This window comes from Triplophysa rosa, linkage group LG23 (assembly GCF_024868665.1).
Source record: "Triplophysa rosa linkage group LG23, Trosa_1v2, whole genome shotgun sequence".
In the NCBI taxonomy this organism is placed as follows: domain Eukaryota; kingdom Metazoa; phylum Chordata; class Actinopteri; order Cypriniformes; family Nemacheilidae; genus Triplophysa; species Triplophysa rosa.
In genome coordinates this window covers 12,496,635-12,513,450 of record NC_079912.1, presented here as the reverse complement: position 1 = coordinate 12,513,450, position 16,816 = coordinate 12,496,635, and the positions used below count along the sequence as shown (strand labels likewise).

General features: G+C 35.4%; 2 protein-coding genes across 2 annotated transcripts; both read right to left on the bottom strand.

Annotated features, from left to right (window-relative positions):
- Positions 1-2,473: 2,473 nt before the first annotated feature.
- Positions 2,474-8,043, bottom strand: bmi1a (bmi1 polycomb ring finger oncogene 1a). The gene is made up of 10 exons (XM_057322896.1): positions 7,583-8,043; positions 5,322-5,454; positions 5,138-5,234; positions 4,861-4,916; positions 4,728-4,778; positions 4,465-4,570; positions 4,304-4,346; positions 4,093-4,191; positions 3,834-3,914; positions 2,474-3,695 (listed from the first exon to the last, which is right to left on the bottom strand). The coding sequence occupies exons 2-10, from the start codon at positions 5,437-5,439 to the stop codon at positions 3,375-3,377; spliced, it is 972 nt and encodes a 323-aa protein (XP_057178879.1). The 5' UTR covers positions 5,440-5,454; positions 7,583-8,043; the 3' UTR covers positions 2,474-3,374.
- Positions 8,044-8,688: 645 nt separating this feature from the next.
- commd3 (COMM domain containing 3) lies at positions 8,689-11,532 on the bottom strand. The gene is made up of 8 exons (XM_057322897.1): positions 11,375-11,532; positions 10,708-10,819; positions 10,535-10,598; positions 10,400-10,434; positions 10,206-10,266; positions 10,069-10,125; positions 9,929-9,982; positions 8,689-8,905 (listed from the first exon to the last, which is right to left on the bottom strand). The coding sequence occupies exons 1-8, from the start codon at positions 11,508-11,510 to the stop codon at positions 8,846-8,848; spliced, it is 579 nt and encodes a 192-aa protein (XP_057178880.1). The 5' UTR covers positions 11,511-11,532; the 3' UTR covers positions 8,689-8,845.
- Between the last annotated feature and the right edge of the window lie 5,284 nt (positions 11,533-16,816).

Sequence of the window (16,816 nt, the reverse complement as noted above, 5' to 3'; positions counted from 1 at the left end):
CAGACTGATAGTGGGTTTAATAATCCCCAGATATTATCGCAAATTAAATGAGGTGCACGAGCGGTCGCTGAATGTTGGATATAGGAAAATAGCAGCTGCGAGGACGAACAGCTGCCCCCATACAGACTCACCGCAGAGACAACTGCAGTCATAGCAGCAGTGGGGTCTACAAATTAATAGTCACATTTTCGCATCTTCTATAGAAACGTTGCGACTAGGAGCTAAACGAGAGCTTGTTTGCAAACAAATGTCTGCTTTTAATTAAAAAAAAATCAGCAGCATAATATAGGCTACACCTTGCCGCCCCCTTCGTATGCTTTCCATGCGATATTTTCAAGAGTTGTCACAAATTCTATGATGCCTTTCATATTTTCTGTTCGTCGATACATTGTTAAAAGTAAAGATTACCGAAAAGAGTTATTTATAGCGATTTCATACAATAAACATTTTTTGGTCTCCAAATAACCTTTTATTCAAAGAGTCCTTTCTTTCTTACCTGTTACTAGTATATAAATAACCATTTTCCAGTACAAAGAACGTTTAAGGTTCTGTGGATGTTAAGGTTCTTTACAGCCCGACAACTAATCTTATTTTTCAGATTTAAGGTCTAGGCATATGTTTGCTGTTCACGCGCTCTCTGTCCCCTAAAACAACGGTAATACTGATCTTCAAAAAACGACCAATTACTGGACACATTTTGTGTAGCCTAGTCCACACGGCGCTATAGTTGAACTATTTTGTTTGGTAATATTTTGCATCCAAAATGGTAAAATAGGTATATTTACAGCTCGTAGTTTAGGTTGTTCAATTCAATTTAGGCCGTTGCACATTTATTTATTTTTATTTATTTGCTTATGTCTTTACGAATGGCATTCAAACTCAAGCTTAATGTTGAGATGTGCATGTCATAACTTCAGTGTCAGTTCAGTTGAAGGCGTTTTCAAAAGTCTGTCAGATTAATCATGACACTGTCTTGCAAAGCACAGTGTGCACTAATTTCTCATGCATTTGAAAAAAATAATGAAACAATGAGTCAGAGAAACTGTTTGCAAAATTGTTTTTTTATTTTTTGACTAAGGATTACTCGGAATGCCATGCGAATGTAGCTGCTGTCATTTCACCTGCCTTTGTTTAATAAATCTACTGTATACCACCATGGTATTTCCATATCTGTTTATGATATTCTCTAATAGCCCATAACTTTTTTTTATTTTAAGTCCAAAACGAATATTATAGGCCATTACTGCCTATTAAACTCTGGTTGAGGTTCAGTCAGTTTTTGTTATATAAATTAAACCAGAATCCTATTAACGCCATCTTGAACAAATTTAATAATAAATTATTCAAACAGATCTTAGAGATTCCAGTCTGGTGCTGACTCAGCTACCCTGTGTTACAAGATTTGTTTACCAAATCGACACACCAAGATTGTCAATAAAATGTAGCCTATTAATAATGTGTTAATACCCGTTAAAACCGCTTACAGATATTTCTTCAGTGTAACTCCATATGAAGCTAAAAGCAACTTTTTAAGCTTGTGCTTCACCGACGCAGTTTGCGTTAAACACCAAATAATTACTTCGTTTATTATTATTAAGAATATTCGCAGTCATCCACGATACCCCAAAACCCGATTAGGCTATATATGGGCATTCAGAACAATGCAGAATAGACAAGACGAGGGTTTGGTAATCAAAAAACACAACTCAAATGTTTGTACCTACTGCATCATAGCTTTCTTGCCATAGACTACATCTGACATGAAATCAAATTGACTGGGTCACAGGTTAACCGAATGAGCTGCATGCAGTCGTCTGGGTGAAAAGTGTTAGAATTTGAGCTAGATGCAAACTTCATTCAAGAAATAAGAGTATAGCCTATAAAACTGAGATTCTTAATTAATTTATTAAGTTAAACCATTTGAAGTTGATTTGACTATTTATTCAAATACTCCGCTTTGCCATGCCAGGCCTATGCTTGCTAGTAAACCCAACCCAGCATTGTAGATGGTTTGCGGTAATATCTGCGCGAGCTATATTCACATTTACATAATCATTTAGCAGACGCTTTTATCCAAAGCGACTAAAGAGTTCAGGGAGCTAAAGAAGTCATATGTGTTTCCCCTTCAAAATCGGATGTTCTGTTGCTATATCTACGAATTAATTCACAACAAGCAGTATTTCATGTTTTATAACAATTTTGTGATCATTTATTTACACACTGTTAGGCATTTAGGCTACATGTTAACTGATAGGCTATTGAAAATAAAAGATTCTCTAAATGATAAAGCGACAACTTGAATAGTTTTGCACCATAATGCTATGTGTAAACATTTTTTAAATATAAGTTTAACCAAACATGCCGAATAAATAAGGCATAATACAGTAGTGCAATACAACTTTTCATATCTTTCTATGATGTTTCAATAACCGTTGTAAAATTTGGAGCAGTTTAAAAACGCAAATAGGCCATGAGAAAGTGTAAAATGTTTTATTTAGATGTGTATACTGTGCAACAGTCACAATACAATAGCTGTCAATAGTCTACAATCGACCAATGAGACAAATGAACACTGACGACATCAAAATGTTGTCCAGAATGAACAGTGGGCGATTCTTGTCTTCTTTGGACAAATGTGTATACGCAAGTCTGAAAATCTTAAAGCTGTATGTGCACGCTATACGAGCTTGGAACATGACCAAGTAGGCTACTTCGTCAGTAAAAATTACGGACCCAAACATTAAAGAAAAGTTATTTAACATCAAGGACTAAATTAAAATTCGGAAAACCTCGAATATTAAAAATGATTGCGCAGAAAACAATTTAAAATTACCTTTCTTTCTCCAGTAGAACACAGACCTAATACAGTTTTTTGTCCTTTAAATTTGAATATATACACATTTTTTTCTTTGATACATTCTTAAAAGCCAGCTGAATATACCAGGAATGTTTAGCAACTACCCTAGAAAGGCAAACTAAAATCAAAGTATTTTTTTATGCTTCAAGGAACATTAGAATACACGTAAAATACAAGCAACACATAACTTTTCCATTTCTTTCGGAAATGTCGGCCTAAAGTAAAAAATATATAAAAAGTATTAGTCATTTCTGCAAAACTGTTTCGTCGCTGTTGTGAAAATGCCACAACCGACTACTCTGCGCTCAATTTTGCAACCAAATAGGCCTATATGGTTTTCACAATCTTCGAAAATTCCAGCAATGCATCGAATGAAGTGCGTCACGTTCACTATACGTTAAAATTACAAGTTTAATATAGTGATAATAATGATAAAAGAAGAGAACCTAAATGACACTACGTTGGCATGAAAATAGCTGGATTATATCTGGCGTTGGCTTCAACGTGTAGTCCCTTATCATCCCGATGATGTGGAAGATCCGTTCAGCGCTGTCTTTCGCACTTTGTTACCAAAACTGAACTGTCGATTCGGGTTTGTCATCGTAGAACCGTTAATAGGATTGGACATATGGGTGAAATTAGCAGGTGAAGGCTGCACCAGCGTGCTTGGACTGGGTAGTGGTGAGGATGTGGATGGAGCTCCAGCGGGACTGCTGGCTTTATCGCTGGCCGAGTCGCTTTCAGAACGGTTTGTATTGTTTACGCCATCTTGCGGATGACTAATCTTCATCTTTTTACAGCTGGGCCGAACGCTGTATTTCAGAGGCAATGGTCCATTCTATGTGCGAGAACAGCAGAAGGCATCTTATCACTGAACGCTATGAAATTTCATAAAACATTTCATACATGTTATTTAACATTAACGTTTAACAGTTTTAGAAATGGAATTATTTAGTGACTCCATTTGAGCACTTACTCTTCTCCATGTGTAGATGTAGGCAATGTCCATTAATGTGTAATAATCTTTCAAAGGCTCATCCTCATACATAACTTCAATCTATTAGAGCAATGAACAATGTTAAAACAAGCATCCCAATTGGCAGAAACACACACTCTATACCATGATCTCATTTTAAATAAGAATTTTGTGTTATTTATTTATGTAATGTGCAATTCAAGAAAAAGGCCCATCTCCCATCTACAAATTAAATCCGAAATTACATAGAATACATTACCTGAAAGGTGGGAGGTATATCCATTTTGCTTCTCAGAAATTTTCTCAAATGCATCACAGTCATTGCAGCAGGACACTGCAAGTATCTTTTATTATTAACCTGTGTATGCAAAATAAATTAATAATACATTATTCATATAAGGTTTAATGTTGGTGCTCAGTATTTTCCCCATAATCACATGAAGAAAAAAAATCGAAAAAAAAATAGTTACCTCTTCTTTTTGTCCCTCATCTGCGCAGCCTTGCTGTTGTGCTCTGTACAAGAATTACAATAGTTGTAAAATAAGTAGGCCTATTTATCTTCAATCTTTTACACTACGTGCAGGAAAGGTTAACTGCACATTAAAATATACTGACAACAAAAGGTTTGTACCTTTGATCAAAAAACTCAATTGAGAGACTGATAATCTCGTCATCTGTGATGATTCTTTTATCCTCATCAGCAACTTCCCCTCGATCTTCATTTGATCCATTTGCAGCTTTGTACAAAATAAAATTGAAATAATAAATTATGCTTTGAATTTAACAATTTAAACTAATATAAACACAATTACAATTACAATTAAACCGATTAGTTGCACAGTAGTCCAAATGACCAAAGTTTAGATGATCCAAGTGTTGTTTGATAATACTTACCATCAACTGAAGGGTGTTCAGTATAAAAATCTCTCCTACGCTTCATCTCATCTGCACAGAAAAAGACATGTGCACATCAGCGCATTCTCATATCAAATTACAAAAATTATGATTTTAACAATGATTAACATACTTTTGAAAAGACCAGGCACCAGCTTGTATACAATGTCCTGTAGAGTTTTGTCAGATCTGTTAAGACAAAGCACATTTTTGATCATTGTTAGGTTCAATGTAGATCACTGAGTTGTGAAAAACTTAAATTATAATATTTTTAATTTGATTTTAAAAAGGGATGCACAATAAAAAAAACAGCTTTTCAGAAAAGAAAATTGTCAAGGAAAAATAAATATTTTCTCTCATGTCTACTGTAACAAGTGGAAAGATTGAACAGACAGTGATTTTTAGGTTACCTTATATTGAGAAGTGGCTTTGTTTTGTGGACTTGGACATCACATATTGGACAGTACTTGCTGGTTTCCATATAGCGGACAATGCACATTTTACAAACTGAGGATCAGAGAAACAGCACAAGATTTAACAAATTACCTTATATGTTGAATGATGTAATCACCAACTTCAGTAGGCTATACTCACATGAGTGCAAGCATTCAATAATTGTGGTTGCATCTATGAAATATCCACCACATAAGACACACATCAAATGGGGATTGAGCTCTGTAATCTTGATCCTTGTTGTACGATGCATCTTCATAGGATGGAACGGATCCTGCAGGAGTATTAAAATAGGATTAACAAATGTTTTGCAACTACAACTGCCAAAATAAAACAAAAATTACTTTGGACATGTCAATCCCCAGCTAAGACCTGAATAGGTGATGAACCGGAAAGGGACATTTATGCCAACTTAATAAACTTTCCAATTTAATACACACACAACGAAGCGAGATATTACACAAAGAGTGCATAATTCCGTCATACACGCACCTGAACTGACTTTACGTCACAAACACTTCTAACGGTTTCTATAGCAACGCTAGCAGCGTTACATGGCAACGTTCAGAGCGCTGAATATGAACGCTACTTTGAATGCAGTGAAATTTAAAACAAATCTTGCCAGCTGTGTGCCTGCTGTGTGACAGCATTCTTCTAAAATTACAGTGCTATGATCTCGCTCAAAAAGAAAAAGGAAACTGAATTATTTCAGGCAAGCCTAAAAGCCATTTAATTTATTTAACATGCAGGGCCTGCTTATATCGGCTCTGGTCTCTCGAAGTCTTTATCTCCCGTTAAATGCTCCTTGCATGACCGTCATGTGTTGCTATAGGCGACTATACTGTTTATTTCCAGTTTAAATTTATTTTTGTTTATTTTTTGATAAGTAATTCGGTTGCTCGCTCTCTTGAAAAGCAATCTGACAGTATTATTAAGAGAGTTAACACATCTGGCACAGCAATTCTGATGCTACTAGAATTGAGAGGCAGAGTCTGTTGTGAGGGTTTCAAAAACTATAGAACATAAATCGATCAACATATATCAAGAACAGGCAGGTCCATAAGAACTTTCAAACCAAAAATTACATAGCAAAAATGCCGGCCTTCAGCATTTACTGTCAATAGCAAATAATTAAAGAACAGTAAAAAGTTCGTGATCTAGAATTTATTAGAAGAGCAAAAAGTAAATCATAGGAGGCTACTATTGTTTTAATCAATAACAGAATTTTACAGTGTGTCACACGTCGTAGATCAAATTTAAGGCTTGTTTTAAGACCATTGCAACGGTTTATAAAAACAAGTGATGGTTTCATCTTTAATAGCCTCGCTCATAAAAATACCAGCTCATAAGTCATTATTCCATATCACGTCACATACAGATTTTGCTTTGACGTCCACAACTGCGTCATAGAAGTGATACAACAGGCAAAATCATTCACTAGGTCGTATGGCAAATCTGCCATTTCTTAGTCGAAACATTAAGGTGGCGAGCGATACTGTGATTATAAAATAATTATGAAACCAAACCGCACACTAAGCCCAATATTAAAATAAATTAGTCTGCGTATTACGTGACATCACAGGTAACAACTTCTAAACTACTTCTTAAACATTTATTTATTTTACTACTTTGTTTGTTCCTTAAAATTTTAAATCACTGAGTAATGTGTCTGTTCAAAGTGCTGAAAATTGCCATTAGTTCCATACAAACCTCTCTACAGTAGCGTTCTTCATAAATGACAGAAAGCACCAAAAGACACTCAAAATAAATGTTTTAATACTTGAGTTTATTTCTTTCTGTTGGTTTATATTCCCAAATCATCCTTAACGTTAAAGTCGGTTGTCAGCTATTAAAAGCTTTGCCATGTACACCCCGACAAAACGACTGGGCTAAGTTACCATGTAATTTTAAGTTAAGAAAACACACAAATAAAAAAAATTCCGCCCAACAACGGCTTAATCAGGTCGTAAACACCTTACGGATTAAATATCTATAAAATGATACATGTAGTTAATAAGACGACAAACAGAAAATCCTTTTGAATACAGCTTCACACAAACAGTCCACCCTCTGGTGTGCGACTCTGCGTAAACGCCAAGATTCATTAATAACTAAATCGTTTCATTTGTCAGGGAACAACACGTAAACATGGTGATACCGATAGCTGTATATCGCACCCCTAAATAACAATCACTGAACGCGAACCGGACAAATACTCTTACATTAAATAACTAAAAACCATAAGCACGCGGAGAGACAGAGGCAACATTGCGTGCGCGAGCCTGTCAGTTCCCGCATCCACTCTAACACGTCTCCATTTTAAGCTCACAAAACACAGATACGTTCAAAATAGCGGGTCGGAAATCAGACATTGGTAAGGGATGATATCGAAGAACACATACCTTACTGCGCTGGGGAAAACGGTCGAGCCTGGAGGTGGTTAGACAATGAAAGTTAGAAGTCGATCAGTAGAAAATGAATACGAGCCAAGCGGCCATCTTGAAAAGGGCTGCAGACGCTGTCAATTGCAATAAGAGAACGGTGGAACGGAGCGCATTTCGATAATAAAAAAAGAGAAAGGGTCCGGTTCTCGATGGGTGTACCGCGGTCGGTTGTCGATTTGTAAGACGCTTTGTATTTGGACCTCCCGCTTGTAAAACAGCCAGGCTGATGTGCGTTTTCTCTACGCTAGCTCCTTCAGTCCTCTCTTTGAAAAATGCTGCGCTGATGGTTCAGTGGAAACTGACACCGTCCCCAAAATGGCTTGTAGTTCGACCGCCCCGTGCGTCACGTGATCTAATTCCTTAAGGGTGGCCTGGGAATATGTGTCGGTGTATTTAGCTCTGCTCACGTTTTGCACATAACAAAGAATAGCGTTTCAAATTATGCTCGATCGTGGTCGTAAGGTATACACAACAGGCGCACCTTTCAACCATTGTTGAAGCGTGTACATTTTAATGAAAATTGATCTGTATATCCAAAAAGCTTTTTAAGTACTCTTTCGGATTCTCACAAATTCATTATGGATCAATTTAGTAAAAAACGCAAGACATGTAGACCATCTATGCATAGGCAGTGCATTGAACAAATAACGCGGGCATGGCAAATACGCTTCAGAATTTATTCATGTGTTGTGAGTGTGATTCCGAGGGCGGCACAGCTTAGTGTGAAATCTACTCACGTCCCATTCATGTCCAGGAGTCCTTCAAAAATGTGCAGTAGCCTACTGTTTTCTTCTACATATACGACTTAATAACACTGACCTCCGTGAACAACATCATTTCTCGATATTAAAATGATATTCCACTTACTATTAAAACCTGCTCTGGCAAGCAATCTTAACGCGTTGTAAACCTCTGCATAATTAGATGTACACAATGCGTTGCTTGTTTCGAGCAACAGGATCCAGTGGTCTGGCATTGTTATTATTATAAATGGCAATTTTCCGTAAGCACAAAACAACGTAGACAGCTGAGTAAGCTCTAGAAAAGCATGACACAGAGACATGTTTGTTTGTATCAAAGTGGTATGTTTTATTGTGAATACTATAACAAATGTCACCACATATGCTAATAGTTGCCTAAATACAAACAAAATACTAAAAATAATTTGTGCGGAACGGCATCCGGTGAGATGAAGACATTCCCCACATTAATCCCCAGGAATCAAGACTGGGCTGCCCTCTCGATACTTTTCGATGCGTCCTTCATTTTCCCAACCAAATCCTAAACACATTTCAAACAATCCAGCACTTTCAACAAAAGACGATATAGCCTAGGTCAATTTCCAACCTTACTATGTCAAATTTTTATATCATAATGTACGTGTACTGCAGTGTTCAAGCAAGACGGCTATACTAAAACTATGCTATTGTTGATTAAAAGTGTCACAACCTTCTTTCTTTTAACGATCATCAGTCATGTCATGTAAAACATAGAAGGCTAAATCAACAAAATCTGATAAAGAAACAGTTAGAGAGTTTATTAAAGCAAATATATATATATATATATATATATATATATATATATATTAATAAACCTAAATCGAAACCCCAAACACAATTATGATAGGATGAAAATGCTTCTTGATTACACGGGGCTGTTTTGCGTACTTATCCGCAGAATAAATTATTTAATTAATATGATAATTTTATCATCTGGAATCCTTCTCGGTTTTAGTCCGCTAAAATTTTGTGGGTTAATCAGGCAAGTAGCCTATTATGTTCATCTGATGTGACGATGATGGAGTGCACGAGAATTTTATGACTTGATCGCTTTGACAATTCACCTTTGTGTCACCCCTACGACAAACACAGGCATCTGTGTAATGACTAGGATAATAAAATTGCTGAGAAGAGTTCTCCAGAGGCAGAAACTCAACACTGACATTATAAAAAGTTTTAGGTAGTCGGCAATTATTAAGGTAGGCCTATATTAATAAACGGTCCGGAAATACTATAAATTGCTCTTAAAGTTTTTTTTCCTACCAGGACAGCATTTTTCTTGTAAAAAAGTAAAGTCCTAAAAAATGTAACATTGCCAATAAAGAAATTATACTAAATCATATTGCTTATTAATAAAGTAAAAACCAAAATTAAACAAAAAACTCTTAATAGGCTTAAATAAATACCCTATAGACAATTATCTCCTATACGTTTTAGTTAATCTTTTAACTTGTGTTTAATTATTAACTAATCTGAGGAAAAAGCAAACTAAGGATCGTGCAAATATACCGTTTTAAATAAATACCTGAAGTTGCTCCATGGTGCAACTAAAATTTATTTCAGAAGCAGCGCCATCCCTCTGTAAACGTAACCAGAGTTTAGTTAAAGTAAGGAAATAAGCGAACAACATTATTTAGCAAATTCTGTATCTCGAAAATGGCATACCTCAGTGTTTAAGGAAATCAGGTAGGATGGTTGATTGACTTTATGTACATGGCTATTCTGCGAAAAGAAACAACGATTATAAGTCATATTAGTATAAAAGTATAAGAAATGTTAATTAAATTGAAGTGACAACCAACCTTTATACAATACTCAAGGCGCCATGAAGCATCAGTTATATGAGGAGGGCATCTGTCAATGCTAAAACAACAAAGAAAAAAATATTAAATTAAATTAATAAGCCCTTAGCAACTTTATCACTGCCCAGGTATCTTTCAATTTTGCGTGAACAAACGGCTTTAACAATACCAAAATATAATATAAAATGTCTCACCTTGACAACAAAGATTCCAAACATCTTTTGTGTTTCTAAGAAAATTTAAATACAAAATAAAAACTGCAACGCAACAAGGCTAACACTGTTCAGGAGAAAGTGGGTATGCGGGACATGTTATAAAATATTTTATACCTGGTATGTGGTATAAAATAATTCCAGTCTTTCACTGTTGAACCTGGCATCTTCAAGGCACGAGCTATAGTAGATGATAAATAGAGGAAATGTTAAGAATGCACGCGAAAGGCAGAACGACATTAGATTATGAGCTATCAGAACAAGGGATTTTGGACTTTGGACCATTTTACCTAATTGTTGATTTATCTGCATTTTGTTTGACTCCTTCGAGGATGAAAGTCGCTGCCGCAGCATGGCAGCGTTTCAGAGCAGGCTGGTCGACGTGCTTCAATTCTGGGTGACCTGCGAAAGATGAAAAATGCTCAAGGCGAGAGAGAGAGAGAGAGAGAGAGAGAGAGAGAGAGAGAGAGAGAGAGAGAGAGAGAGAGAGAGAGAGAGAGAGAGAGAGAGAGAGAGAGAGAGAGAAAAGATGCTTAGCGGGCATCTAGCGCTTAATAACAAAGCTAACGTCGTTGCTTGTCAATTTTGATCAATAATTTGCACTGCATGCACACTTCTGTTGTACATAATCAAGTAAATGTTCATGATATATTATATTTTTGTCTGTTTTAGTGGGAAATAGCTTTAATGTAGCTATGTCAATGTTATCACGCGATAGCATAGCCAGCACGGCTAAGTAGATTGTTCATTTGTATGCGCTATTGTGTTGGCATATTAGGCGCGACGCGACACAAAGCAAGGATGACGATAAAAGTTCACAACAGCTATAAGATGAAAGCTGAAAGCCTAAAATAAAGAAATACTGCAGCAAGAGACGTGGCGTAGCTTGCCCGACTTCCTTCATGAGAGCAAAGCACCGGAAGTAATGTAGCACAAAGAAAAACAGAGCCATCTCACCCAGAACTGTCTCGCCTGCAGACGAGACCAGACTGTCGAAAGCGACCTCCGTGAATATCGTAAAGGATTTCAGGTCGAAAAGATTTGGGTCGGCCAGGGCTTGAAGACCCTTCGTTACTGATTCCGACAACTCCATTTTGAGCCTAAGTCACATGAGCGTGTCAGCTGATCTCAGGGCTTGTGTAGTCTGCTAAAAGAGACGCGCTAGCCTAACTGATGTTTAACATATAAATACGTGTTGTTGTGTATTATGTATGTTATCGCTACTGATTTAACGGTAGTGTGAAACGCTTGAAACTGTTCTTTAGCCTACAATTTATAGCGGGCATCTGTTTTTTACACTTGCGCGTACAACGTCTTATACAGAAACAACGTTACTGGTAAACAATCATTTAAACGGGCCGATTAAATATTTGCTGACTATACCTTACTGTCGGACACCTTTTAATTTAAAATATTTTGTGTTGTGCTCGATTTCAATTTCTATTCAAAGAAAGCAAAACCACAGCTTGGCTTTTATTCATTGCTTTAAAGCAGTTGTTTTATAGGCAAACGATTTATTATTTGGTTGTTATTTCTAACCAGTGTTTCTAGAATACAAATGTTTTCAGATGATACACCTTTAGCATATCGCTAAAACGCTTGGTCTTCAAAAACAGGCGCCTGCTAAAATGAACAAGTGAATTCGCTGTTTAAATTATATTTTTGTCCACGTACCTTAAGTAATTTCATGTTACTGAACTCAATTAACAAAAAATGTGGGTTTTATGTTCAGATGTGTTTCTTTATCAAATTTTATAAAATAGGGATTAAAAGCAGTGCTTTAAATAAACTGAGAGAACATGAATTTGAAATGGACGAGAGGTCTGCACAACAAAACTCGATGTTTAGATTTCATTGAAATACATCTTTCTTTTTGGGGGTTTCAGTTAGTTTTAGAAGTTTTGAGACATACAAATTCTGTTGTGGGGTTTCGGTTGGTTTTAGAAGTTTTTAGAAGTCTTTTGGTTTTCGATGTTGTGGTTCTGCTGTCTCTCACATTTCAGTCTCATTATGTCAATGAGGAACAACAGAGGCTGGGAAATTGTATGTGAAATCATTGCAATGTTGCTGGATTTTTTTGTCAGGAGTTACTGTTCGCAGATATTTTTGTTGTGTGTATTCCAATGTATAGCTACTTATTATTTCGTTCGTTGCATCATTAGTTCGAATCAATGTATTATTAGAACATTCATATATCCATATGTGTTTACATCTCTGATTGCACAAAGTAAAATTTTTACAAAATAACAATTATTAATATTAAATATTTTTTAAATATTTTTACATTTCTAAATCATTTTCAATGTCGTGCTTGGTCAGCTGGTCCCAAGAAAATAAGAAATTGGTTATGGATAAATTTGCAGCCTACTTACATAAATGTATAAAATCAGCTTAACATGTTCGATATCTAAATGTTTAAATATTTAATGAACCTGAAATCAAAGCTTTTAATAAAAAACCGTGGACTTGAGGTCTGTACATTTTAATTAATCACATAATGCAGGTCTTTGGTTAGGAATTCTATTATCGGGAGCACTTGCACTTGACTAAAAATTAGTCAATATACTTTGTTAAACGAGGAAAGCTTAGATTTTATGATACGCACAAGAGTTTATCCAGACTATTTGGATTACCACCCCACAGGTCAAATGGTATAGGCTATAGAATATGCACGGCGACCCATATTTATGTTTGTTTTAGTGAAATAAGCACACCAAATGTTCATAAGAAAATAGTCTTATTAAGATTAAGGTCACTGCTCTGACTGATGACATTTCATACAAGAATCGTTCAGGACAAACGTTGTAATCTTATTGCATTGCACATATCTGTCGACCTTGTCACTTCAGAAGAAAGTTACACATAGTCACAGAAGCTGCCAGGAGTAAAGTCCCCTCAATCACTTTAAAGGGAAATGCAATAGAGACAAGACCTTATGAAGCGTGGTTAAAAGAATTTCGATAAAGACGCGATCAACGCCATCATAGACGACCCTGTTTTGTTGAGGAAGAATATTTTTATTTGGACCCTCAAAAAGAACCGCGGCCATCTTGGGAAATACCCGAAACAAGATGTTCAACAAAATGGATGTGACGTGCATACGAAAATAAATTCCGAGACCTACAACCAACATTATAATTAAAGAGGTTTACATGATCCAGCAGCAAAAAAAACAAGTGCACGGTAAAAGACAAAACTGCTTAAATTAACCTTTTGCTTCACTGGAGCTCTTTTATTAGGGGGAGGAGATTTTTAATAGCCATTAGCCTAGTGTCATAGGCTGTTTTGTTAAAATAACAATTTTATTACTAGTAATTATCTTCACATTGCAGCAGTTCTAGAGACAACAAAAGAGCCGATAACAAACAGTCAAAAGTGCTTTAAAATGAGGAAAATATTTGAAAAGTTACCAAACAACTGGCACTATAGTGATAATTCTAAATGTGAAAATCAGCCATTTTTTGTATTTAATTATTTTATTTATTATTGTGATTATTATTATTTATTATTAACTTGTTTTATTTCTTATTTGTAAGATTGTTTAAGATTATTTGTCATTTTAACGCAATTTTTGGTTATTTTAGTAAAGAATAAGCGGTAAAATTTTGCCAATTCAAATATTTAGGCTACATTTAAGTTTAAAATTTTTATATTCATTAAATTAGATATTTTATCTAACAGATAGTGAGAAAACATTTGCAACAGCTTTTTTATTTATTTAATTTATTTGTGACCCAGCCTGTTAAAACCAGACCAAAATCTAATTATGAGAAACCAATCATTTCACTACGATTTCAATCTTTGGCCTTACTCAGTCAATATGAAAGATATCAAGGTTATAATTTCACAGAATGTTCATTACATTATGTAGAATGTATTTATGTAGAAAACAGTTAATCACTTTAGTTACAGATTGAGTCACATTGATTTATTTTTTATTTAAAACAGAACTATAAACAGTAACCTTAGAAAGTTTTTAATAGGCTAGTAAAATATTGACGTCAGGGCTATTTATTTTTTCTATACATTTAAAAGTTTATTTTATGATAACATATTCATTCAGAAGGCTTTTGGCATAGGCAACATTTGTATCGCATATTAAACAATAATGGCAACATTGCTTTCTTTAAATTTAATAGGTCTCCTATAGTGTAGCCTAACTTATAGAATATTTACAATCTTTACATTTAGCATCCGAGAAAATCACTTTTTAAACATTTCCGTAATAGAAGAGGATAAATATTATACAAGTGCACTTACTTATAATAATTCATTTTAATAATATTGAGAAATAGCAAAAGGATAGCCTATATAAGGCAAATTTAAATATTAGGCAGAAGCACAAATCACCTTTAGAAATAAAAAAATAAAATAAAAATAAATATATTAGAATTAAGTTACAAATAAACAAAAACCGTAATTATCTTAAATAATGCCTAAATATGCCAATTTAACTGCATTTCAAAATATTTATTTTATTGGAAATGTATTTTCATCTTAAATGCTTGGTGTTGTGTTTACTATAGGCTGTTAGGGTATATATCTGGACATTTCTAATGAGAAATGTCTATCATTCATTTGTTTTTTTATGATTTTAGTGAACATAGTGTATATATCGTGTTTCCATTTCATTTATGCTTTTAGTTTTGTCTTACTTTGACAAGTTTAAATGGTAGCCTACTATTGCTGACTATATAATAAAATAAGCCAGCATTTTATTTTGTACTTCATGTGATGTGGAAATCAGTTGTGCATTGATGACTGTATGTAAGAGAGCACATATTTTACAGTAACACCCCAAATATGCTTACTCTCAGCTCACAATAATCCTATTTGTTTTTGGCAACGCGTTTAACTCTGGCTCGTGGGTGCTGTTTGTTCATTTCCTACTTGCAGAGACTAAACGTAATAAAATACAGGTGTGCTTACTTCCAACTGATGCACCCTTTATTTTACAATCCGCTGTGTTGATTCATTTTGTGAGCAGTGGGCAGTTTATTAGTGATGTGTGGGGAATCTAATGGATTCGTGCCAACCCCTTGCTCGATCTCATTCAGGGAGGGCACAGTGCCAAAAGTGAGTGCTGTGTCTCCTCCTCTCCCGTCTGGTCCTGCAGCTTATGTTAACGAGTAAACATCTCATGAGCTATGACCTGTTGCTTTATATCTCGCTATTTAGCCACTATTTTATTTTAGAACTCCGAATCTCCACAGATTAAAGCTGCTTTGTAAAACCTCTTCACAATAAAACAGAAGTTCCCATTATCTATTAGCTTTAAAAGTCAGGCGGTCTCTTGTACATTTACTCCAAAAGACTGTCTTTTGATTGCTCGAGAGACCATTTAGCAACGCTAGGGATATATGAAAACACGACAGGACATGATTGAAAGTGCCTCGCGCTGTGTGTGGGTGTTTCTGTGGGTCTACGTGTGGTTTCCTTACAGAGTGACTCTGCCCCCTATAGGAATAAAAACACTCTCTTTGTGTTTGCAACAAATTCATGCATTGGTAGAGACGAACAGTGTTATCTGGTGAAATTAATTATTCACGACATTTTATTGGTGCAAAAAATTAACGCGTTAAATGTAGCCTAAATTACACTCGTGATTCTCACGATGTGTCAGCAAAGTTGAATGAACATTGACCTAGAATTGTGCTCGAGTCTTTGTTTTTTTTTTCGTCTTAATGCCGCTTGATTTTTTGGTACATTATGTCAATCAAATGTAAAAAAAGCAGCTTGAAAGACGTCAAATGTATACCAACGTAGCAAAAAGTATCAACTGAAATGAGGGCACATGTTTTGACAGGTTATTAAAAAAAAACATTAGACTTTAATTGCTGAATTTGCCCTCAGCACAAATTATGTGTGAGAAATATATCTTCATTTTTATGCAACAATAGGAAAACAAACCTAAAATCCCAAATGCTAACTTGGCTATAGTAAATAACGCAATTAGATCACGCAGACGCATATATGCTCACTTCTATAATGAAACAGGCGGGGGCGCACCTGTGGCCGCATGATGGCAGTGGTGGGGTGTAAGTATAGCCGTTCAAAGGGCCTCACGGAGACTCCAAAGGAGCTAAGATTTTTATCAAACGACGGGGCATTCGATATTTTAAATATGGCTTAGATTAGCAACCAGTGGAGAGCACTAGCGCGCAATGGTGGCGCTGAAGTCCAAAATTGTCCAAGAGTTTTGCTGCTGTTAGGGATTCACTCAATAAACGTCACTTTAATTCAGTTTATCATAGAAACGTTCTTCGCACTCCTCAAAGTTCTGCTGTGCCGCTTATCCTTAAATGTTGGTTTTTATAGGCCTACATTGTTTTATACCAGTCGATTAATTTAGCCCTTAATATACAGTAAAAAATAGGTTAAATGTAGCATGGCCTACTT